At 49.3% G+C, this 23,504-nt stretch overlaps 1 protein-coding gene across 1 annotated transcript in view; it reads right to left on the minus strand.

The window, feature by feature from the left end:
- Positions 1-405: 405 nt before the first annotated feature.
- Positions 406-23,504, minus strand: part of GPC3 (glypican 3) — a gene marked incomplete at its 5' end in the record, with an annotated part of 139,845 nt that continues 116,746 nt past the window's right edge. Inside the window, one exon of the mRNA XM_084268964.1 lies at positions 406-971. Within this exon, the coding sequence (XP_084125090.1) occupies positions 802-971 (170 nt within the window). The 3' untranslated portion in view covers positions 406-801. The remainder of the gene's footprint in view (positions 972-23,504) is intronic.

Below are 23,504 nucleotides of genomic sequence, written 5' to 3' on the forward strand. Positions count from 1 at the left end.
GGAGCTGTGTCTGCAGATTTCCCGTGGGAAAGGAGGTGCTTCACTCCTGAAGAATAAAACTAGGGCATTGCAAAGGGCCACGGGGATGCCAGAGGGGCCCGGCTGCCTGCACTGAAGGGCTTTGCAGGACCTTGCTGGGAGGCGAGCAGCAAAATCACCTGCAACTTGCCACAACGCAAGTGTGCCCAGGGGAGCACGTCTCTACAACGATCCCAGCCAGCTCAGGACAACTCCTCTTCTGCAGCATCTTTCCTCCTGCCATACATCTGACTTTCCCCTGGCTTCACGTGCCCTCCTTACGATATGCCTGGCCAGATTCCTAAGGGTGAGCCTTGAATTTGGAGCAAGTACAAAAACTTCTTGAACTACAGAAAAAAATCTGTATGAAGTCAACTAGGAGCAGGGGGCGGCTGTTTGCTGAGAGCATTTCATAAACCGTAGGTGTTCTGTACCCCATGCATGTTTGAACAACTCCAGGTGAAACATGGTCCTCAACTTCACGGCAACAGAGACCTCCCTCTTCAAAAACTGCAAGGAACATGGTTTGAGATCAGCCTCCTTATATTAAAGAGGATGATCTCTAAAAGCACTGTTACATATTTACTAGTTTACCGTCAGCAAATGCTTTTTAGTGGGGTTTGGGTGGGTTTTTTTGCATGAAGCTGCCATATTCATTTTTAAGACTGGCTCGAGTCATTTGCCCTGTCTTTGGGAATGTGCATACGTTTCAGGAGAGGTTCTGAATGTCTTCCTTATCAAAAAAAGGCATGGAGAGATGCTGAGCGATACCACCAGCACCGCTCACGGCCAGTGGCCCAGCAGCAGCAGCAGGACCAGGGCGATGGCAGGGCTGGGGCAGGGGGCTGCGCTCCTGGGGTCGCTGCTGGGGAACGTGGCACTGTCTTTGCTTTGCTGGTTCAGAAGCTGCTTGTTTGCAGAGGTGTCGTCCATGTCCAGGTCGTACGCCAGCTCTGAAAGCAGAAGGAGAGAGATGGTTTGCAACAGACCGTGCGTGCCAGCATCCAGCCCCCACCAGTACTGGGGTCCCAGCACCTGGGGAGGGTCCGAGTACGGTCAAAGGCATCATGGCAGGGGTGGAGGGGCCAGAGGAGCTTAGCAAACATGTTGTCAATCCTGCACCCAGCCCCAGAGAGCCTCCCAGTACCCCACACCAAACCTTATGCTTGTACAGACCAAAACAAAATCACAGCTATAAGGTGCCCTGGTAGGAAAACAAAAGGGATAAGGGGGTCTGGCTTACTGGAGAGCCTCTCCCAAAGAAAATCAGCTGAGTTTTGGATGGGTGTTTAGCAATGCAACTCATGTCTGCTCCCCAGACACCGCAAGGATGTGTGCGGTGAGGAAATCCAGGCAGACACAAAGAGTCCCCCGAACCCAGAGGCAGCACAAAGCCTTGCTCACCAAACATCATCTGGTTGGAGGACCTGAGGAGCTCTGCATTTCTGCGGTCTTATGTAAGCATGTGCAAAATATGTTCCTTACAGCACTTTCAAAACATCCATCCCATCCCCTGTCCACCTCATCAAAGTGCTGGAGCACGAGCGATGCAAATGGATCATGCACCTCGGGGCATGCTGCTGTTGCAACAGGGGGACTTTGAGATGAAGCATGTGGGAGCTCCAACCCAAGAAAATGCCCAGGATAAAAGTTGTGATAGTCCTGGCAGAGAAGCGTGAGATTAACAAGCTTGTCACTGGCTGCAAGGGACCCACTGAGCAGTAAGTCACAGTTGCCCTCTTGTTCCTGGGACAGAGAGACATGAAAAAGCCCAAACAGACGATGTGGAAAGGCAAGAAACCAGCAATTCTCAAGGCCAAGAACAAGAAGCAAAATGTGGTTTAAGATGCCATTAGCCAGATTGACCTGGGGCATTTGTACCTGTTGAGCATCTGGACTAAGAGGGTGCACTCAAGGCAGTGGGTTCCTTGCTCCCCTTCCTGTGCTGCCATCTCCTTCTGGGGCCCAGGCTTTCACCTAGATGGGAAGCAGTTAAGCCCATCTGTCTGATCCCCAGAGACTGGCCTTTGGAAGTGGAGGAAGCTGGTGGTTTCCATCAGAAGAGACCCTGGCGCAAGCTTTTCGCAAGTCCTTGTGGATCACCAGCATACTGATGGGTTTGGATCATCCCACCCCGCCCCTGAGGAAGAATCCAAGAATCTGAATAAACACTCCAGCTAAAAAAACGCTGCATCAATCCAAGGAGCACCACTGCCAAGGCAAACAGGCAGTATTTCTTAATCAAAAATACCCAAACACTGCAAAACAAAAGCATAACGATGTTAGTGTGACGAGTGAGTCAGGCCAGGCCATCAAAGAGGGTCAGAAATGGCTGAAAGGGAGCAGATACCTACCCACACAAAGGGCCAGGTACAAGCAAAACCTGCCTGGTAAACACTAACTTCTCCAGGAGATTCCCACAGATACTGGGACTCCTTTTCTTCACAGCTTCCCTGCTTTCTTTTCTCTCAGCCATACAGACATGCTGCTGCCTTCTGGAGCTGCACACACAGCAGAGCAGGAAAAGGTGCCACCGTGAAAGGGATGTGCCGAGAGGCCACCTCTGCCCATGCTGGGCTGCTTCCCAACCACGGAGAGAACAAGTCCCTCTGGCACACGGGATGCTCAGACTTTGGGGAGGTTTTGGAGCAGCCTGGCTGCACCATCTTATTTTCCCAACCCCATTTCTGCAGAATAAGTGAAAGGATTTCGATCACAGCAAATTATTTCTCAGTTGGTTGTTTTCACACACGACTCCTCAGGTAGCACAGCGTCCCATTAGAGCAGGATGGCCTGCCCCAGTGTGTTTTGGAAGGTGTTCCCACACACTCCAAGGACTTGTAAAGCTTAAAAGATGCCTCATGGGGTCACAGTACCATCAGATACTCAAGTGCTTCCAGGCCAGTGACCTGCAGCTGACAGGCAGAGCTTTTGGGGAAGAGTAATCCCTTACTGAGCATCCTAGCAAACCAAAAAAGGTTCACAGGAACCAAGTAACAACTCTTGCCTTCAGTTTAGAAAATAAATTGGAAGCCAAAGAGATCTCCAGCAAGGTGCTTAAGAGCACAAAGCGTTGTGACGTTCCCATTTAAAGTCTCATTCATCATGCTGTAATTTCCTGTGTGGTTTGCGAAGCAGCAGCTGAACTGGGGTGGATGTGTTCAGCCAAAAGCAGACCCAAATTATCATTTCAGACATACTCTTTTGCAGGGGAAATTTTTCAAAGTCTGAGATTTCACCTGGATCTGAGTAAGGGCAATTTTTGAAATCATGGAATTTCATACAAATAGGAATTTTCTCATTTATCCTCTTTAACCACATTACAGAGAAGTGAAGAGAAACCCTTTTGTCAGAGATTTGAGAGCTGTTTTCCTAGCCCTGTTTAACTGCTTCAGAAGTTTAGGGCTTGGGTGTGTCATTTGTTTTCCCTGTTCCCTCCATTGTTTCCTTCTTTGAACTTTTCTGTGCCCAACTGAATCTTTAGACTGGATCAGTTTAGATGTACGTCCCTTATTCTGTATTAATAATGCATCTGTAACTCTTGCAAATCCCTTTCACTTGACTCCCACTGACCTTTGGTACATAGGAGGAAAGGAAAATAAAAAGTAATAGCCTGTAATAGATCCAGGGCAGCTGATAACCAGGCCCAGGCAATAACAACATTAAAATATAGAAGAATCATAGTTCAAACCCAGGAATCCAAATTAGCAAACATTCCTAACCAGGTACTTCCTGAGTGGGCTTCATTATGGTTTCCAGCCTTCACTAGGATGCCCGGTTAGTCCAGGTCACGGCTGCATCCTGCACCTCAAGCTCCCACCACCACCGGCAGAGAAGGAGCCCGGGCACTGGGGATGGAGCTGCAAGGTGGCTGGTGGGGTAACAGACATGAAACTCCCACTTATGCCATTGCATTTATTTCCACCCAAAGCTCTTTGCACTGCAAAATAGCCCAAGAAGCTGCTCCTCTTGCCTCCACGCTCCCCAGCCATCCTCTGCAGGAAGGTCTCACTGGGATCACCCACTGAATTTGCCGTAGTTTCAGCTACAAAGTGGCTCTCTGGACGGCTAAAGCTTTACTTATTTATTTATTTATTGAGCAGGGACACACACCCCACTAGAAAAATCTGTTTCTGTTTATAATCAGTCAGAGTCCAGAGGGTATTACCAACAATCTGCACTAATTACGTATTCAATCTTCACTCATTTTGGCCCCTCTTGTCCTCTGGGCTGCGGATTAGATAATCCCCTTAAAATAATAGTCAATCATTAGCTCTGCTTTTTTCCCCCCCCTTCCCCCTGCACGCAAGCCGAGCGTGCCGCGCCGCTTCCCGGAGCCCTTAACGCAGCTGGTGAAAGGTCTCCAGCCGAACGCAAGCCGGTCCCTCCGGAAGCATCTTTTGTAACAAAAGCCTCTGTAACACAAAGCTGCTGCGCTTTGCTCCCAGGACAGCAAAAGCCTCTACAGCCTCACAGTGTGGATGACAAAACCTGCTGCCAGCTCCGCAACGCGCACTTCCCGCGCTCGCAAAGGGAAACCACGGCGTTTTCCTGTGGATCGGGGCTAGAATGGACCCTGTGCAAGCCTATCCAGTGGGAATCATTAAAAAGCTCTTCCTGCCGCCACCCATCAGCTTTGGAGGTGGCTACAAAGGATGGCTGGAGCAGGAGGAGATTGGTTTTGAGTTGGTATAGTAAGTCGCATGGCAGTTGGTGCAGGAGAAGCCAGGAAGATGAGTACCAGCACACAGGCAGCGTTATGGCAGGGCCAGATGCACCCCTGCCTACGGAAACACCTCTTCTCACCCCTAGAAGGGCAACGCAGTCTTAAGCAAAGAGGTGACAGCAAACGCCACTCTGGCAAATGACCTCTAAGAGGACGGTGCCCAGCTCCCCCAGGCTGGCTCGGCTGCTGCCCAGAGCCCGGAGCCAGGGAATGTCATCTTGCAGGCAGGCATCTGGGCTGCCCGCCTGCCAAGCCTGCCCTGGCAGATGGCTCCAGCAATGGACCTAATATAGTAACAGAGTCATAATGGATGGCCGTGCATGAAAACCGCTTCACAGTGTCACTTGATATCTCTGCCAGTGCACTGCGCAGCGGCGATGGCTGGGAGGGAGATTCCCCCCACACCCCGTGGGCAAAACCATAGTGCCCAACGTAGCGTGTTCACCAAAGGAGGCTGCTGAGCGTGCCAAAGCACTTGCAGGGACATGGTGATGGCCCTTGTTTGCAAATGATGGAAACCCTGTGGTAGGAAGGGACCAGGGAATGGATCGTGACCATGTGTTTCCAATAAGCACAAAACAGATCGGGTAGAAATGTCAGAGACAAGCAGGGCAGCTTGGCAAGCACCGGCAGCTCTCGTGGTCAGTTGAGAACATCTGCCTGCGCATGTCCTTCAGGGTTTGCCTAGGAAAGCACATACTGACATTGCCAACAAGAACTGCAGTCTCTGGGGTGCACTGCTCTGTTTCATTTTTTCAAGCAGCAAGCCTTGTCACTGTGGGGAACGAGTTGCCAACAGATGCCGTAGACTCTGGCTGTCTCCAAAGGAAGACTGGATTTCTTAAAGGGAGAGATGTTGGAGTCAAGCCCAAGCTGTTGACTCATTATAAGGTGAAGCGAAAGAGCCTGTGATTCCACAGACCAGACTGCCTGATCCTGGTTCCCAACTCTCTCCATCTCTACAGCACCAACCGCTTCACTCTCACAGGTGTTTGCACCTGAAATCTAGAACAGTCCAACTCCATCCCAAACTCTTCTTGTTGGAACACCAAAAGCTCTGCCCACAGCTCATGCTACAAACACACCTCTGCCTCCACAAAGGCAACACCTGAACCCATCCATGGAGTTACACGGCACACACAGCCACAACTGCATGGATACTGCCAGTTTCCCCAGTCCTTTGCTTCTCCAAAACACCTTAAAACTCTTCCAAACACCTAGCCAAGCACGGTTTCATCTCACCAGGGAGGGTTTTGCCCTCTGGCTTGTTACCACTAAAATCCTGGAGCACCAACTGGTTTGCCAGTTGTCTCCTTGCGCAAGGAGCTGCAACAATGCAGGCAGAGGTGTGGCACTGCCGGCGCGTAATTAAGCGCCGAGCCAGGGCTGTCCGCGATGCTTGTGTTGGCACGGCCGTGAGATCACCGAGATGGATGCGCAGCATGTGCATGGTCTTGTGTCTCTGCTTCTCCACCTCCTCCGCAGCAATTTAGGAGGTGTGGCTCCTGGCAAGATGAATTTGGGGTGAAAAAAAAAAGAAAGAAAGAAAAAAACCCAGCTCAACACCATCCTGTTGCCGTTGGCATCGTGGCCGAGGGAGCCTGGCACGGCTCAGCAGTGAGTGGCAAAATGGATTTCCTGGGCAGAAACCCAAATGAATGGGGTTTGGATTGTTGATTTGCAAACCAGGACTATTCCCCCTTTAGCCTGACATGCACCACCGACAGCCCACGGCCTGCAGCGTGTGCAACCTGAAGACCACAGGCCTCACCACAAAACCATCACCTGTTCAGGGAATTCCCCCAGGACTGAAGTGATCTTGATTCAGGGGGACCACACAATCCAGCACAGAGAGGGTGAGGAACCTCCAGCTCAGCCCCATGCCAGGGATGCAGCCAGGTGCTCCTTGGGGCACGGGGAGGGGGGGGGGCAACTGTCCCTGAGCTCTGTGAGGCAGCCAGAATGCACACGCCAGGTCTCCCACCTCCAGAGCTACCGCAAAAGTCTTGTCCACAGACATCCTCCAGCTTTCAATGGGGCAAAGGGGCAAAACACCCCCAAAACCCCAACACATCACACGGTACAAGCAGACAGGCTGCACCATGACCCCAATTCAAGCCACCACTCCTCCACCCCTCCCTGGCCAGAGGCTGGTGGCAAGGAAGGGTTATCATTTATGACCTGAACCTATGTTTACTTTGAAAACATACTCATTAACCTACTCTCTGCTCCTTGGTGTGCTCTAGATTTACCCCGAAGAGAATCTGGCGTCTGCAATTGCATTAATCTTTTTCCCTTTGGCAGCAAGTGAAAGAGTTTCTGAACTGTTCTTGCAGAGTGGAGCCACAAAAATGTGTTTAGCCAAACACACTCATGTAATCTATTAAAAATTAACAAATCTCATTAGCATTATTAATTGGAAGCAATGGAGTCCCTGTACTTTGATGACGAAGCAGCATGCCCTGGTCTGATATCCAGCTGTACTGTGCCCAATAAGAGCTGCTGTCTAAAGCCACTTAGGAGAGAACTGAAAAATAGGGAGCTGAACATGGGCAGCCAAAAGTATCTACAAAAGCAGGAGTCACAAAAGGAAAAGCTGGAAACAGAAGAGTGTGAAGGGAAGTGATTTATGAGGCAGCAATATACAATTGGGTCAAGCAACATCCCTGAAGATCCCCCACGTACCTCAACCCACCCAGACATGGAGTCACCCTCTCTGGAGACTTTCAAGGCCTAAAAGCACAAAGCAAGCCCTTCTGATCACTCTGTTGTCACCTCAGACATCTCAGGACAGTCTTGATTTTGAGAGGTAACATGCCCAGTGATAGCAGAGCAAAATGAGATGGTAATTGTTGCCTCTAATGACCAAAACCAACATCGTATCAAACTGAAGTTTTCTCCTCCATCTTTTCTCCCCTAAAAGCTCTTTAGATATGATCAGGATGGGCATCTCTTGCCTGCTACCTGCTGGCCTTCAACTCTCCCAGCGTGGAACATTTAGTGACATTCATGTACTAGCAAGACCCATCAAGGCACAGTCCTAAAGTGGAGCAGCAATGGTCCCTCCCTTCCAGATGCCAACTTCTAAAAGCAGCCCTCAAGGCAGAAGGATGTTTCTCAATGCTTGATCAGAAAACCCATGGTGGTGTTACGGCACCCAGGATCATCTGACATCTTCCTTTGTGACTCATGGCACGCAGAAGCCAGACTTGAATGGGGCCCAGGGCACAAAGACCCGGGTTCATGGCATTCATGCTCCAAGTAGGTAACTAGGAATGTGCCTCTTCAACTACAAGGGACCAGGACTTCATGTAATGTCTATGCTCAGTCAAAAATCCCTGGACATCCATCATTGCTGTACACTCGTAAGGAAAACCAAAATCAGAGGTGGCTGGGGTTCTGCTCCTTGAGCACACACGTTAAAAACCACCTGAGCAGCGTTCCCAGCCTGAGGATGGAACTGGCAAAGACTCCACCAGGCTACAACTCATGATGCCAAGGAAAATATCTGGAGTGAGATTTTGGATCATAACCCAAGAATTTGGGTCAGAAACAGACTTACCCACTCAGCCCACAGGTAGAGCCAACAGATAGCATCAGGCACGGTGACACACACACGTCTGCTCAGCCTGCCTCTGCTCCTGGAGAAACTGCCCAAGGTTTTGTGCTCTTACACTTCCCTGGGATCACCAGCATGGATGGAGAGCAAGCTCCTCCTGCCCATGCCAGAGACACGTTTACAGAGCATGGGTTGAGGTGAGAGTCCTGCCAAGGGAAGGGAGCTGAGAGGCCACAGCACCAGCCGGCTGGTTTAATTGTGTTAAGCTGCTAAAATAAAGAAATAAAGAAATGAAACCCTGGCTCTGCCTTAGAACATTAAAGTGACTTCAGCCTATAAAAATGGGGTAATGCAGGAGGCCCTGGGAAACATCAGCACACCCGACTTTCCCACTTTATATAGCAAAATAAGGGTTGGGTTTGTAGGCTGGAACTTTTTAACAGCTTCAGGTCATGCTCGCTGTGCTGGAAGGAGCCCCAGGAACCGCCACTGGAGTCTGCAACCAGGACCTGGCTTTGCACTGCCTTGCTGCAGAGAAAAGCCCAAATTAAGCCCAGCTGCTTATCAGGTCCATGTGAGATCTGACACAAAACTGGGGCTGATCCATGTCCCCCTCCCAGACTGAGCAAACCTGGTCCTCATGCACGGGTAGAACACATGATGCTGGAAGGTAGAGCTAGGAGGTGGTGGCAGCTCCTATGGGAAGCTCAGTGTCATCCCAACTGAGTGCTAGGGCACTGTGGCTGCAGCGCTTGGACTGTGCCAGATCAGCTGCATCACACCTGCTCTTCCCTGAGGGCCAAGGGGCTCCCCCATCACACTTGAGGACCTCACCAAGCTGGACCATGGTGGAGCTCAAGGAGACCACCTTGGCTGTCCCGGCTCCAGGAGGATGGAGCAGGAGAGGAAGGGGATTGCTCCTGCCCAGCACCCCCCCGAGTCAGCTTGTACGTGCAGCCGTGGAGGGAATCTGTGTTGGGGATGCACAGCTCATGTGGGAGCATCCAAATTGCTCTGAGGACACATCCACTCACCCAGAGAGCAGTGAAACAAGGAGGTGACGACACAAGAAGGCTCCAAGGTCCAAGTCCATGTATTCCTCCTCCTCTGTGCTATCTGCAGCACTCGTAGCTCAGTCTCAGGAATGTCACAATCACGGTGGAAAATCAAAATAAAAAGGCTACGTAATCTAGTTTGTAAATCCCTTGAAAAATACAAAATCCTCTCTTAAACGGATTATGGAGATTAGAGATAAAAGTTTCCTGGAAATCAAGAATTGCATTACAGCCTCCCCCCCTCCCCCCCTCCCAGAGAAAGGAAAAGAGATGCACTCGTGCCCCACATCACCCCACCGCACTTCTCCCCAGCCATCACCCTTGGCCTTGGGAAGCAACAGCAGCTCCCTCCAGCTCCTGAAAACAGCACTGCTGTTTCTGCCTGATTTTACCCCAAAACACTGTTCTGGGCCATTACCTGCTGCATGTTCCTGAGGGACATGCATTGGTGGTAGGAAACCTCCCCGGATGAGGGAGAGGAGGAGATGCCTGCCAGTCTCTGGCACACTTCTTGGTCCACCCCTCTTCCAAACAGGCTCCACAGGACTGTGCAACATGCTGCTGTGGTTTTGTGAGCTGCAGGAGCTGTACCCACCCTGCAGGTGCCCAGCAGAAAAACAACCTCTTAAATCAGGGTGGTCTCCTACAAACCATGCTGTTTCACTTGGCTGTGCCAATGGTGACAACAATGGGGAAAGGCCAAACATTCACGTGCTGATGACAAGAAAACATTTAGTGGCCACGCCATTATTATTCTGATCAACTTAAACCAGCACTTGGTTTAATATTGTGACTCAAATATCCACAGTCAATGGCTGCAAAAATTATTTTCTATTGGGAATTTTTATTTAATGAGATTTCTGTGCTTTTGGTCTTATTTGGAACAACAACAGAAGGAGATTGCAGTATTAGCATTCCTGGCAGAGGACGTGGTCAAGTTCCTGACCTGTTATTGCTCAAGGACTTCTGCAGCTGCAGATGCCTGTGTGGAGCTGCAGTTAGGTCACTTTGAATGATGCTCATAGAATCAGGATCAAAACACTTACAGCTTGATCAAAACGACATTTCATGAAGGTTGCAGCCCCAGTTAAGCCATGATGTGAATACTGACATTCGCCCTTATATCAGCTCAGCTCTAATAAAATTAACACCCTCTTAAATAACGGGCTCAGTTTTTATTAGGTTCATGGTTTGGCTTTGAAAACATCTCCTGAAAACCTTCCCATCGCTCTGGGAATGTCTAGCTGTGTTAGGAGCTGGAAACCAACTCTCTAGAGGAGTAAGGGTTTTTTCTGCTCTCTTTTGTTGCTCCACCTGCTCTAACCTGAATTGATCCAACAAAGGTTGAGGGTTCCTCCCCCCCCCCCACAAAAGGGGGCAACACAGTCAGACTGTTTCTTTTCCCAGTAGGAATTATTGCCTGTAAACAAACAACCAAAAACTGATCTACCAGCAACAGCAATGCTCCTTTGAAGAGAGACAACAGAAAAAAAACAAAGCAGGGGGAGAAACCCCAGTTCTCTTTTCTGCATTTCACTTCCACATCAGAGGCAAAATGAACTTACCAGCCCAAGACAGGGGACGTCTTATTGGTGCAATACAGCCAGTTAACTGTTCTTTAGAGATATTCATCTCAAAGGCCAGAACAGAAAGAGCATTTTCCCCCCTTTTATTTATTTATCTCTCTCTTTTTTTTTTTTTTTTTGTGCCAACTCACCTTAGCTGAAAAGCACATTGAGATTGTAATTATGGGAAGGCCTCATCTGGTAGATTTGTAAACTCAGCTATCGGCTTGAATTACTGGAATTAGCAAGGCTAATTTAATGTCACTGTTCAAAATAGCTCAGATTTGGAATTTCTTAATGGCCTTAGGAGAAGGAGTCTTTATGCATACTGCAATCTAGGCTTCATTCTTAGACTAAATTCCTTCTCATAGATTTTGTGAATGCCCTGTTTTGTAGCCAACACAAACTCTGTCCAGTAAAATAATGTAAGGACTCAGAATGAAAAGAGATTAGCTGTTCCCTGCTCCTGTTATTTTAAAGCAGAAATAACTTTGGCTTCTACTGATTCATAGACAAAGCTTGAAATGCAAAGCATGCTCAACTCCAGATTCAGCATGAAAAGGACCTTAAAATATTCCCGAGTGCAAGTAATGGACTTATTAGAGGGATGAAAAGAGCCACTTTTCACAGAATCCCAAGTTCTTTAGTCCTGTCATATCAATAATCTGGCTTAAGAATTTCATTCTATTTACATTTCTTTCCCTTCCAAATATCCTGCCTGACTCCTCTGAAATAGAACATTTAGGCTTTTAAGGTGTTAATTTATTTCTGTTAATGCCTGGTGGCAAGTGGTGTAAAACGTCTGCAGATCACCCAAAGCCTGAGCGGGTCAGGACTGAGTGTGACAGGGGGAAATTGTGCAGTTTTACACCTGACAATTGACAAATGAGGAGAGAATTTTAAAGACTTGGTTAAAAGCATCTTCTTTAAACCCTGACAGTTGATTGTGCTGGAATTCAACATACCTGCAATCTGTTCTCCTCTCCTTTATGTTTAACACCCTCAAAACAAATGCTGACAGTGAGAAAAAAAAACCCCAAACCTTTATAGATCCTGGGAAGGAAATCTGCCTGGCTGTCCTTTGGATACAAAAAGACACTTTTTTTTTTAACCTGGTTTGCTCAGTCATTGAAGGATGGTTTCATCTAAGACCAACAAAGGTATTTCAGGAACAAATTTCCTGAAATTTCAGGAACAAGTTTCCTGTGTAGAAACACCAGGAAAGCAGATAAAGATGTCCCCAGTTAGGTAGAAAGGGGAGAAGTTTTTGTCTCTACTTGGCTCCTTGTCACTGAGACAACTTGGACCAGTCAGGGAGCATCATAGCACAGAGGGAATAGATGTGTTGGGTACATCTGCCCATGGCCCTCCCCAAGGTCCACTGGCAGAGACCAAAAATCCCCCAAAACACCATCCTGGGATGGCCATGTAGGGCACACAGTCCCGGCCAGGGATGATTTTTACAGACCCAACCGTGCAGTCTTGCTCTGCAAAGACAAAGCACAGTGACTGCATGTGCTGCCTTTCACCACAGGATCTCAAAGCACACCGCAGGCACTAATTATGCCCTCTGCTTTGCAGAGATTAAACCCTGAAGCCTCGTGGTCTCTGAGAGCCGAGCACAAGCCCCTGTTCACTACTGGTTAAAACTGAGCCAAGGCTGCAATGAGGCTTCACAAGCATCGATGGGTGAGCTGGGAAAAGCACCTCTGAGCGCCCCAAGTTGCTCTGCAGCAGCAGCCTCCTCCTGGGATGCTTTTAATTCCTCCAGACACGTCCCAGCAAGTCCCCCTACGAAGGTTTTTCTCTGAAAACACTCTTTATGGCAAGGCATGGAAAGTAGATGGACACCAGAGAGGGTGAGGAGCAGCCCTGTCCTACAGCCACCTTGCAGTGCACCTGCTCAGCCCCTCTTTCTAAGGACATCCCCATCAGACCTCTGACAGCAGCAGATTCATAATGATGACCTTGCAACCCTGATGACACATCCTGTGTCTGTCCACCAAGAAGCAACAGAGGCATCTCAAACCATCCTTACTGCTTCCTCATGTGCCACTGGCTGGCGGGCTGCTGTCTCACCTCTCCCTGGGTGGGACAGGCTGCAGAAGACCACCAAGCTGCCTTTTTCTGCCCATCCTCCCAGTCCATCCAGCTAGGAGAGAAATCCCCAGCAGCTCTGCCAGTGGAGCCGTGGGAAGGCATGGGTTCTTCATGAGGCTGCAGAAATCAGCCTTGCTGCAGCATTTGCAGCACTGACATCCCTAGTGGGGTCAGACCCACACATTATCACGGGACTCATGAAGCCTCAGGCACTTTGGAGACCTCCCATGGTGCTCCAGCAGAGCTGCAGGGAGAGGCAGGGGCTGAAGTTACAACGCTGTGCTCACCTGTCCGGGTAACCCCGTGTCTTCTCAGAAGTTGGTCAAACCATTTGCTCAGGGCACAGAGCCAAGCAATGAAGGATTTAGACAAGCAGCCTGCTGACCCACTGGCACTGTTTCTTCAGCAACAAACGCCTGGATGAAACAGGTGACAAGTGGGTTAAAAAGATACGGTACCTGTGCAGGGGAGAGATGGAAGGCAAAGGGGGATGGCCAGTCCTGGCCACTAAGAAAAAGGGCTGGCTGTGCTGCAGCTGCAGCCTGGGAAACCCATTAAGGACACACAGGGTGTCAGGTTGTGTGTAACAGGAGTGCTGGGCCTGCAGGCACTGCGTGACCGCGGCCTGGCAACGGAGCCGGGCGGAAAGCGTGTCCGAAGAGACTCTGCGGCCCAGGAAAGCCCGAGCTGCAGGCCGAGGTAGAGAAGCACCTCCCAGAAGGGAAGATGCCCAAGGAGGGATGCCCCGGGACACAGCTTGCTGTAGGGGCTGCATCTGTTTGCTTTGCTTTAGGCTCAGCCCAGTCCCAGCCGTCCAGTCTCCTAGTGTAGGTTTCAACGGGATGAAGTGATTTGGGAACCTCCAGGCAATCCCACAGCGGTCCTGGTTACCCCCTATCCTACACAACAGGGGCTGGTTAAGTATTTTTACAGAGATGTTTCTGCTCCTTAACGTATGCAACTGCTCAGGTTCAGTCTTACTGCTGTTAGCAACCAAAACTGACCTCAAACCTTTTGCTTCCCAAACCACACCCAGCAGTTCCCCTCATTCAGGGTGTAGAAATACCTTGTTCTGGCCTTATTTTGGGATTTTGGTTTATCTTTCTGTTGGTACACAGAACCATTTCTTTTTCTTTTTTTTCTCCCCATTTTCTAATGAGTTTTGGCAGGGGGAAGTTTTTTGTAAATCACACAAGTATTTGTTTTACTGGAAACATCTGCTTTAACACATTCAGCTTGAAAAAACATTTTGTTTTAAAACAAAGGTATTAAGCTGCAATGTAAATTGGGCACATCTGTTTATGAGTCACTGCAAGAGCGCTGCCTCCAGTGCACCAGATCACACGGATCTCCAGGGGCCTGATCCAGCAGAAACTGGAAACCTACAGCTCGCTCCGCTCCCTCTTCCAGCACTGCTGCTCTGAGAGTGTTGCTGCCTGATTTAATAAATTAAGGCCACTAAATAAGAAAGGCCTATTTAGCATCTGCTAATAGCATTGAGCGTCTGGCCCAGCAGACACTTAAGTAGCAGCAAGATACTTAAGCTGGTGCCCCACTCTACAGCCACCCCAGGACCAGCTCAGAGGAACTACTTGGGGGGGAACATCGCTAGCTGGGGACTCCAGGCAATACCAGACCTACCTCTGCCCGCAGTGCTGTACCACCTCTGCTGCCTTCAGCTGCTCAGCGCTGCCATTAAGAGCATTCAGAGCAGGAAACGATGCAAAGACATAAGCTGAACCTCCAAGATCAAATGTGACCTACCAGCTGGCATTCACTCACTGGAAATATACGGGTCAGCACATCTTGGGCAGTAGTTTGGGGCCCAGGAGAAATCAGCTGTGTTCTCTGGAGTGGCAGGAGAGCATCCCCTGATTCTTCTGGGCTAAATAAAGGGGACGTGGGAAGGTAGCATTAAAAAGGGGCAAGGAGATCCCTGCAAGGGCCAGATTCAGAACCTCCATCCCCACAAGAGCTGCGAGACCCCACGATGCTACAAGGGCAAAGTTTTCTCATTGCTGCTAAAGCCACAGCCAGGCAGCAGTGTCCACCAGAGCCCAGAAGAGCGTGGTGCGTGCGAAGCCTTCGCTCCCTGCACCCAGCCTCAGCAGCTCCCCAGCATGGCCTTTCTGTCCACATGAACACCTCCAGCAAAAGCACCAGGGTACCACTGTGACCTCCCCCACCTGATATCTGCTACTGGTCCCACATTTGGAAAGCCCAGTCCATTGGCCAAAGCACCCACAGACAGACCATGCAGCAGCCGTGTGTTGGCTGTATAGTGCTGGGCACACCTTTTAGAGTCACAGACTCGTTTGAGCTGGAAGGGACCTTAAAGCCCATCCAGTCCCACCCCCTACCATGGGCAGGGTCACCCTCCAATAGCCCAGGCTGCACAAAGTCCCATCCAGCCCAGCCTTAACCCTGACAGGGATCCAGGAGCAGCCACAGCTTCTCCGGGCACCCTGTGCCAGGGCCTCAGCATCCTCACAGTGAGGAATTTCATCCTTACAGCTAATCTAAAACTCCCCTCCTCCAGTTTAAAACCATTCCCCTTCGTCCTGTCACTCTCTGCCCTTGTAACCCGTCCCTCTCCAGCTTTCCTGTAGCCTCTTTAGGGATGGGAAGGCTGCTGTAAAGTCTCCCCTGGAACCTTCTCTTCTCCAGGCTGAACAAACCCAACTCTCTCAGCTTGTCCTCATGCAGGAGGGGCTCCAGCCCCTGATCATCTCTGGGGCCCTCTTTAGCCTTTGCAAGGGCAGAGAAATAAAGCTACAAGTGCCAGGAAGGGAAATCAAAGGTAACAGCTCACCAGATGCTCCTTGCCAACAGACACCAGAGCACAACTGGGAAGGTTTGCCCTTAGAGGGAAGGGGAGAGGAGAGTGTTTTGGGTGTGAATGTGTTCTTTCACATTGTCTGCGCTTGCCTTAGCAGCTGATTTATGTGGACAAGGGGAGGAGGAGGGATATTGCAGGCTGTGTTCTGCGATGACTTTGGGGAACACGCAACTCTTCTGTTTACTCTTTACTAGAATGATCTACACAGAACCAGACCAGGAGGGGTGAGCATACTGGAGCTGCAGAGCAGTTATCAGGGAGGCAGAGGATATTACTCAGACTCTGATAATAACCACCAGCTCCCACCTGCCAACTGCAGCCTGCTTAACACAAAAACATCCAAAACCAGGCTGCAGCAGATGTCTGCCTCCCCATGCAGGAAGCATCTCCAGTATCCATGGGACACAAGCAAGTCCAAAATAGCTCTGAGTCCAACAATTTTACAGAGACTGGAGATACTGAATTAAAAGAGGAAGGAGGGTTAAAAAAAAAAAAAGGCAGAAAAAGGATGTGTATCACATTGCAGTAGTGATTTACATTTAGAAATCCTGCTGGGACTCTTGCTGGACTGATATAGTGACAGATGCTCTGACAGTCTGTCCAGCTGCTGAACCCAGCGCAGCCATCGAGGTCCCGCAGCAGCCAGCAGTACCTGCCACCACGATACAAACGTCCCACACCTCATGGCACGTGTGGGGACACCAAGGGAGCAGTCAGCCAAGGGATGCAGCAGCATCCTGTGCTTGGGGCAGGGCATCCAGCAAAGAGTCAGCCCCGAGGCAGCGCTATGGGCACCAGCTCCTGGCTGCTTGGAGATGGGATACACAGAAAGGGTCCTGGGAGGAAGGCAGGCGTGGGAAAGGAAAGGCACTGCTGGCTGGAGACATCCTTGGGCTGGGTTTGAGTTCAAGATCTGCACTGGGTGCAGACATGGCCTCTCATGGGAGAGAAGGGCCGAGCATCGTCCCAGGTCCCACGGGAAGCAAAGAGGGAAGGAAAAGCAGCAACAGACAGCACCAAGTTGATGAGAGCCCCAAATTCCATTGAAGACATTTTCTGAAACAACAGAAGCTGGTCAAAACGCCAGATTTCCATTCCCACAGAAAACAGGGAATGTGCTACTGCTCCAAAGCAGAACAGAGGCAAAATGCAGCCAAATTTTCTGTTGTTTAAAGAACAAAAAAGAGGAAAAGAGATTTAAAAAAAAAAAAAAAGGCAAGTTGACTTACTGCTTCACCAACATCCAATCAATTTGTTTGGATTTCATTTTTTTGGGATGGCATAATTAAAAGCTTAATCTCAAGCAGAGAAGGTCACTTCTCTCCAGAGGGCACCTCCTCTCCACATCTCGTCCATCTCAGCCACGCGAGGGGTGGGGGGGCTGTGGGAGGCCCGCCTGGCAATCGGAGGAGCCAGTGCTGCTCAGATGGACACACCTGGTTCAGTTCATGTTACTGATGGGGTTGGCCCCGGCAGATGTCACACACAGGGCACAGCAGAGCCCAGGAGTCGGAGGAGCTTCATCCTGAGGGATGACCAATCCCGTTTCTGGGGCACACAGAGCAGTGTTGACTCAGTAACCGATCGTGTCCTGGCAATACACTGACTGATGAGTGATTTGCAGCCCAGACCCAAACGCACACTATTTTTGCTTGCAAAGCAAGGGGTAGGGAGAAGAGGGAAAGAAATGTGGATTAAAGCAATGACTCCTGAGAGATTTCTCTGGAGGACCCTCCCTTTCCCTCTTTCTGATATCTTTTTGGCAAGGATTGAAAAGACAGGCTGCTTTCTGGCCAGGTCTTCTGCTGAAGGCCATCAACCACCGTGCTCCAGGATCAGGCCCATGATGAGTCCAGCATGGTTTAATAGCCCTTGGTGGACCTCAGTTCCATGAATTTGTCCTCTTGTGACTTTGACTCCATGTAACCTCTGGGTGTCCCCTCTGCATGAGGTTCCTCCTGTTCAATCCTTCCCGTTGCCTGTAGCCAAATCCCCAGCAATGCAGCCATGTGCACCAAAGGATGCCAGTCCTGCTGACCCCAGTCTTGCATTCACAGCTGGTGGCTGTGGTCTCTGAGTACCACCGAGCAGTAGCTCAGCCAGAGTGCTGTCCCGTGCTTGCCCTTTCAGCAGTGCCCAGGCTGTCAGACACCTCAAGTATAAGCAGATACAATTGCAGCACAGTCCCAAGGACCGTGAGTTAATATGGTCACACAGATCCCATCTGTCTTCATCCTGCATCAGGCCTAACGACAGCACAGGGAGGTACACTGGTCCAGCGGTCCACAAGGAAGGAATCTCAGCTGAACCAGCCTGTCCTGGACCACAGAGGAGTGGAAACACTGCTAGGAAAGAAGGTGGCCCTTCCTCATGCAGGGCACATCCCCCATTTTCTAAGACCAGGAGCCACAGCAGCCACAGGGCAAGAGAGGAACAGTCCAGCCCCATGCCCACAGGATGTATCCAGGATGGTTTGCATCCAAGTGCCAGCACACCAAGCTGAGGGCTGGGCACATGCATGGGGCAGCATAGCTGGGACACACTCCAGGGACAGAGCCCTCTCCTGCAACACCAACCAGGGCTGTGCCCCCGTAATCGCTCTTATCAGCTTACCTGCAGTAAGGCATTAGGAAAAGCCAAGCCACTCACAAAAGGTGCACCCTCCTCTATGTGAAAAGTCAATCAACACGTTATATTGTTATCAGGCTCAGAGACAAACCTCCCTTTGTACAACAAGCTGTGCAGATAGGATGCCCTGACTATCAGCGTAAGGTTATCTTGTTGCTCCATTAGCAAGTAGCACCTGGTCTGCTTCTGCCTGAAACATTCCTTTATTGTCGTCCCTTAAAAAGAAATCCAGTCTCTCCACAATGAAAAACAGCTCAGAAAGGAAAGGAAGCTTGCATCCCAGTTGGGAACTGTGTTTTCCAGCTTCAGAAGAACTCACAAGTTTCCAGCCACAGAAAACCAGAGTCATCATCCCTTAACGATAAGTAGCACTATCATTGCTGCACTGGGCAAACCTTTGCATGCTTGAAATTGTTTTGATGCGTTCAGTCATGTAAAACGCTGCACTCAGGAACAATGTAGAGAAACATTAACTCTCAAATTGCACTGCTGAAAAGTATCTCCTTAGATGCTCTGGCACTAATACAAGGTGTTACTCAAACTTGCAACTCAAGTAGAGGGTAAACCTCCTGCCAGCAGCCTGGCATTGTAAGTGTCTGGGGCTGAAAAGCCATCATAAATTCACAGAGACTGTTGTGCATCTCTACAGTGCAAAAGCAGAAAGTCACCCAAACTTCACTGTGTCTCCAACCCTTCAACCGCATCCTCATCCTCACCTGCTGAGCACAGGAACCAGCCTCATCTGCTCTGATCCCAGCTTCCCAAGGAAGGATTTAGGCCAATGTCTGCTCAGATTTGGAGTATTTAATTTATAGATATGAGGATATCAGAGATTTACAGGCCCTCCACTGATCCTGCTTTAAAAAACAAATGTTGCTTTGGGTCAGAATGGACCGAGGCAGTGGCAGTCAGCTCCTAACGACACCAGACACAAACTGAGATCTGCAGCCTGTAAGCAAAACACTGAAAAAGTTTAAAATAAAGTCAAAATTGAAGAAAAATTGAAACCAGAAAATAGGAGCATGAAATTAATATATCTGGTAGATTTACTTGCTAATTCAATGTAAGTTTTTTAATATGTCTAGATTTTCTCAAAGTGCAAACTTATCCTGATAGATTTATTTCTAGCTCTTCAGTTGTGGACTTACTGTTTCTTTGGAAAAATTCACAGAAAAGCTACAAGAACCCTTCAAAGCATCTACACTGTGAGGCCTGGAAGAGTCACAGCAGCGCAAGCAGCCAGCTGATGGATGCTACAAACAAAACCGTTGCTGAAAGCTGCCAATAATTCTTCCAGGCTGTCAATAAAAAAAAGAATAATCATTTTTTGCTGACGTCAAAAGTGAATTAATGAACTTGGCACTCAATTAGAGCTCCAGCCAACTGCTGCATGTGACTCCCCTCCGTCTTCTAGCATGTATTTGAACAGTGACAAAGAATTCTTGATTTCCAACCAAATCTTCATTGAAAGGGGAAATTTCAACAAACAAACACTTGAAATAGAAAAACAACAATCAAGCTACGGCACTGTTTTAGCTGGTATGGTTCCAGCCCTTCCACCAGGATCATCTAGCTGACTTTCTTTTTGTCATTTTTTTGCCTTGGGACAGGATGAATGTCTTGAAAAAAACTGTGTTTCTGCTACCCTTGCTTCACTCAAGAATTCACCAGCTCCCTATTTGGGAGAAAAAAAGAAAAGAAAAAAAGAAAAAAAAAAAAGAAATAAAGAAGAAAAAGAAAAAAAAAAAGAAAGAAAAAGAAAAAAGTAAAAAAGAAAAAAGAAAAAAGAGAGAAAAAGGAAACCCCACGGTGCCCATTCACTCCCCAAAACAAACAGCCTGTTGCACCCCATCAAATCACAACCGAGATATCACTGTAGCAGGAGCATCTCCTGCTCCCTGCCACAGCAGGGGTTGGAAGGAGCCCGGATTGACCTCCAGAAATAAACCTGGGAGATGACGGGGTGACAAGAGGAAGGTTATCAAAGGCTGAGAGTAAGAATGATGTAGCACTGAGACCTCTAAAACATGGAATGGTTTCCTGGGATGGCTGGGGATGTCTAAGAGGAGAATAGACTGAAAGTTGCAACTCAGAGGGGTTCAGAGCAGCTTCCAAAAGCACAGTGTGAAGCAGAAAACAGCAGCATCCTGCTCCATGCCTGTGTGGGACACGGCCCCACAAACACAGCTGCCCCTTCTCTCTGGAAGGGCAGCTGCCAGAGGCATCACCCACCCTGCAACGTGCCTGTACTCCCCTTCGAAAGCAACAGCACCGCTTTCCACATGGGAATGAGACCACACTCAGCCAGCTCAGAGGTGACTTTCAAGCCCACGATTGGACAAGAGCTCTGGAAACAGCCCTGCTGAGAGATAAGCGAGTGGCAAAGCAAGCCAGAAGCTATTGAAGAGTCACAGACCTGAGTAAATCAAGGGGTACACGCTGCTGATCTTGACTTTTATCCAGCACCTGGGTACGGCACACGCAGAATCGAGCTCACCTGGCTGGTCTGGCAGCACACAGCAGCCAGTGGAGCAGCAAATGGGCAGGGTGCAGGAAAACCCAGGGCTTCCCCAGGGGCTCGAACTACAAACTCCCCCTTAGAAATAACCAAGGGAGAGTAGAAAGGCAAAATTAATTGCAGGTTATGCAGCAGGAACAACCAGGCAGGGGAGCTGTTTTACACACAGACCCGTCTTTATACATCTTTCCTGCACACATCTTATCCTTACGTATCTCATGGGATGAGGCCAACTTCCCTTCCCAGGACAAACTATTTCTGCTTAATTCTGCCAAATCCATCTGTTCCCAAGACAACTTTTGTTACTGCCTAACACAGATATTTTGGAAGGGTAAAATTTCCCCTCATCCCCCCACCCCACACCCCGGTTGCTGAATCACTCAGAACATTCCCTGTGTGATGCTCCAGCCACTAAAAGGGACTTTTTTTCATCCTGGCAACACTTGTGAGATGCCCAGGGGCACAGCATCCCCACACAAGTGAGCTGGGACACAGTACCTTTGCAAACCCCCCCAAAAAACCTGCACCTCCTCTCTCCCAGTGCCTGCTAAAGCTGCCCACCCATCACAGGAGCCTCCCCAGCACCCGTGTTTTACTTCCAGGCTTCCTTGTGATGAGCTCATGGGTTATAAGTGGCATCTGGAGTGAGAGTGCCGGAGGTGAGCTTGCTAGTGGGTGGCTGTGCAGCAGCAGCGAAGCCCCAGCCACCCCAGGATTCGTTTGCTCTGGGTGCCCAAAGTTGGGTGGCTGATCCCAGCGGGGTGTGAGCACGTGTCTGGGTCACACAGCCTGGAAGACATTCGCACTGACTCGTAATTTGATGGAAAATACTGTCATTTATTCCTAGGCATGATTTGCCATTGGTGTGGCATAAATACATGTGTGTGTATGTACACAGCTCTATTTTTAGAGCTGGGTGCCAGCTCTATGGTTACTCCATTGACAAACAGGATGCGCTTTTCTCTGAGCTGGGAGGTTTTCAGTCCTCCCCCTTATTGTAAACATTATCTGCCTTCAAAATCCTTAATGTGTTGCAGATGTGACAAACAATAAAAGACCTAGCATAAAGAAAAGCCTGCCATCTCCCTGTTTCCCACTGGGGCAACATAATAATGAATTTATTAGCATATAGCGCTCACCAACATATGTTTATAGTCACTCACAAACTTTTGACTTGACAGTTTACAAGTATGTTTAAATCATTAAAGTTTAAGTTGACTGTCCAGTTATTACAGGCTCATTATAAATAGGAAACAAAGGTTACATTTTATACAACAGGCGATAAATCAAGACTAGCCTCTATCAGAGACCTTTTTTTTTGCTTTACTCTTTTTTTTTCATCTCCACCTTTTCAAGACCTTTTGAGGGGACACCTTGGTGATGCCAGCACCGAGCAGCTGTTTGCAGTTAGCTGGCAGGACCAGCAGCACCCACACCAGTAAGCAGGAGAAACTCTGCCTGCATCCAAGAGATGCAAAGACCTTGGAAGTGGCAAACTCTGCCAATGTTTTCACTCAGCTTATGGCCAAGCCCAGCGCCAGTCCCAGGCACCCAGCCCTCCTCCTCCTGGAGGCATTGCCAAATCCATTTGCAAGTCCTGGGAAACCCTCCTCTGCCACAATGGGGTAAAGGAAATTTCCTCCTAAGCTGAACAAAGCCTCTAAGAAAAGGAAAGCAGAGCCCCTGAGCTGTGTTCCCTGACTGCAGACCTCTGAGGGTCAGCGGAGGCACCCGAAGTCCCTCCAAGGGGGTTTTAGGTTTGATCCCACTGCTACGACACATATCTCCCCCTCCAGCCATCCAGCCGCGTTCCTGCAGAGCATCCAGCATGGGATAAAACCAGCCAGTAACTCAACCCCGCTCCTTTCCGTCTCTATTAGAGGGTAACCACCTTGGGAAGGGGAGAGATAAAGCCACGCTAAACCCAAGAGTTCATTTCGCAAAGTATTTCCAGATTCCCAAGCCTGGCGCCCTTTCAAACCGGCACGCTGGCCTAAAATTTAGGATTTGTGGAAACTGGTGGGGGGAAATGTGGAATGGGTTCTGCTGCCTTTCATTCCGTGCTGGGTACATGCGATACGATGTGCTGGGGGGAAGAAATTAATTGAAAAATACCCTTTCAAAGTAAAACGAAATATCATTCTCAAAAACGTTGGAAGTGAGTATTTCCACACCATCAGCAACTTTTCCTGGGCTCGTTTCCAACATCCAACCCGAACGGAGTCACAGTTTATATCCAATACCAACCAAATAGGATTCTGTCACTGTCAGATCAGCTCTGCCTCTCTGCTCTGAAGCAAATCACACAGACAGGGCTGTACAGCCTGGAAGCCCCAGGAAGCCTCCCTGGCCCCCGTGACGGCACAGCTCGTGTCCTCGAGGGCCAGGCAGTGCTCAAAAGCTCTCAGCAACCTGAAAGGCCCAACCTGCCAGGGAACACAGTGCCCCAAAGCCACCGCTGCGTTAAAGTTAATATTTACCCATCCTGTAGCAGCA

Source organism: Gallinula chloropus, assembly GCF_964237585.1.
Source record: "Gallinula chloropus genome assembly, chromosome: 11".
NCBI classification, from domain to species: Eukaryota; Metazoa; Chordata; class Aves; order Gruiformes; family Rallidae; genus Gallinula; species Gallinula chloropus.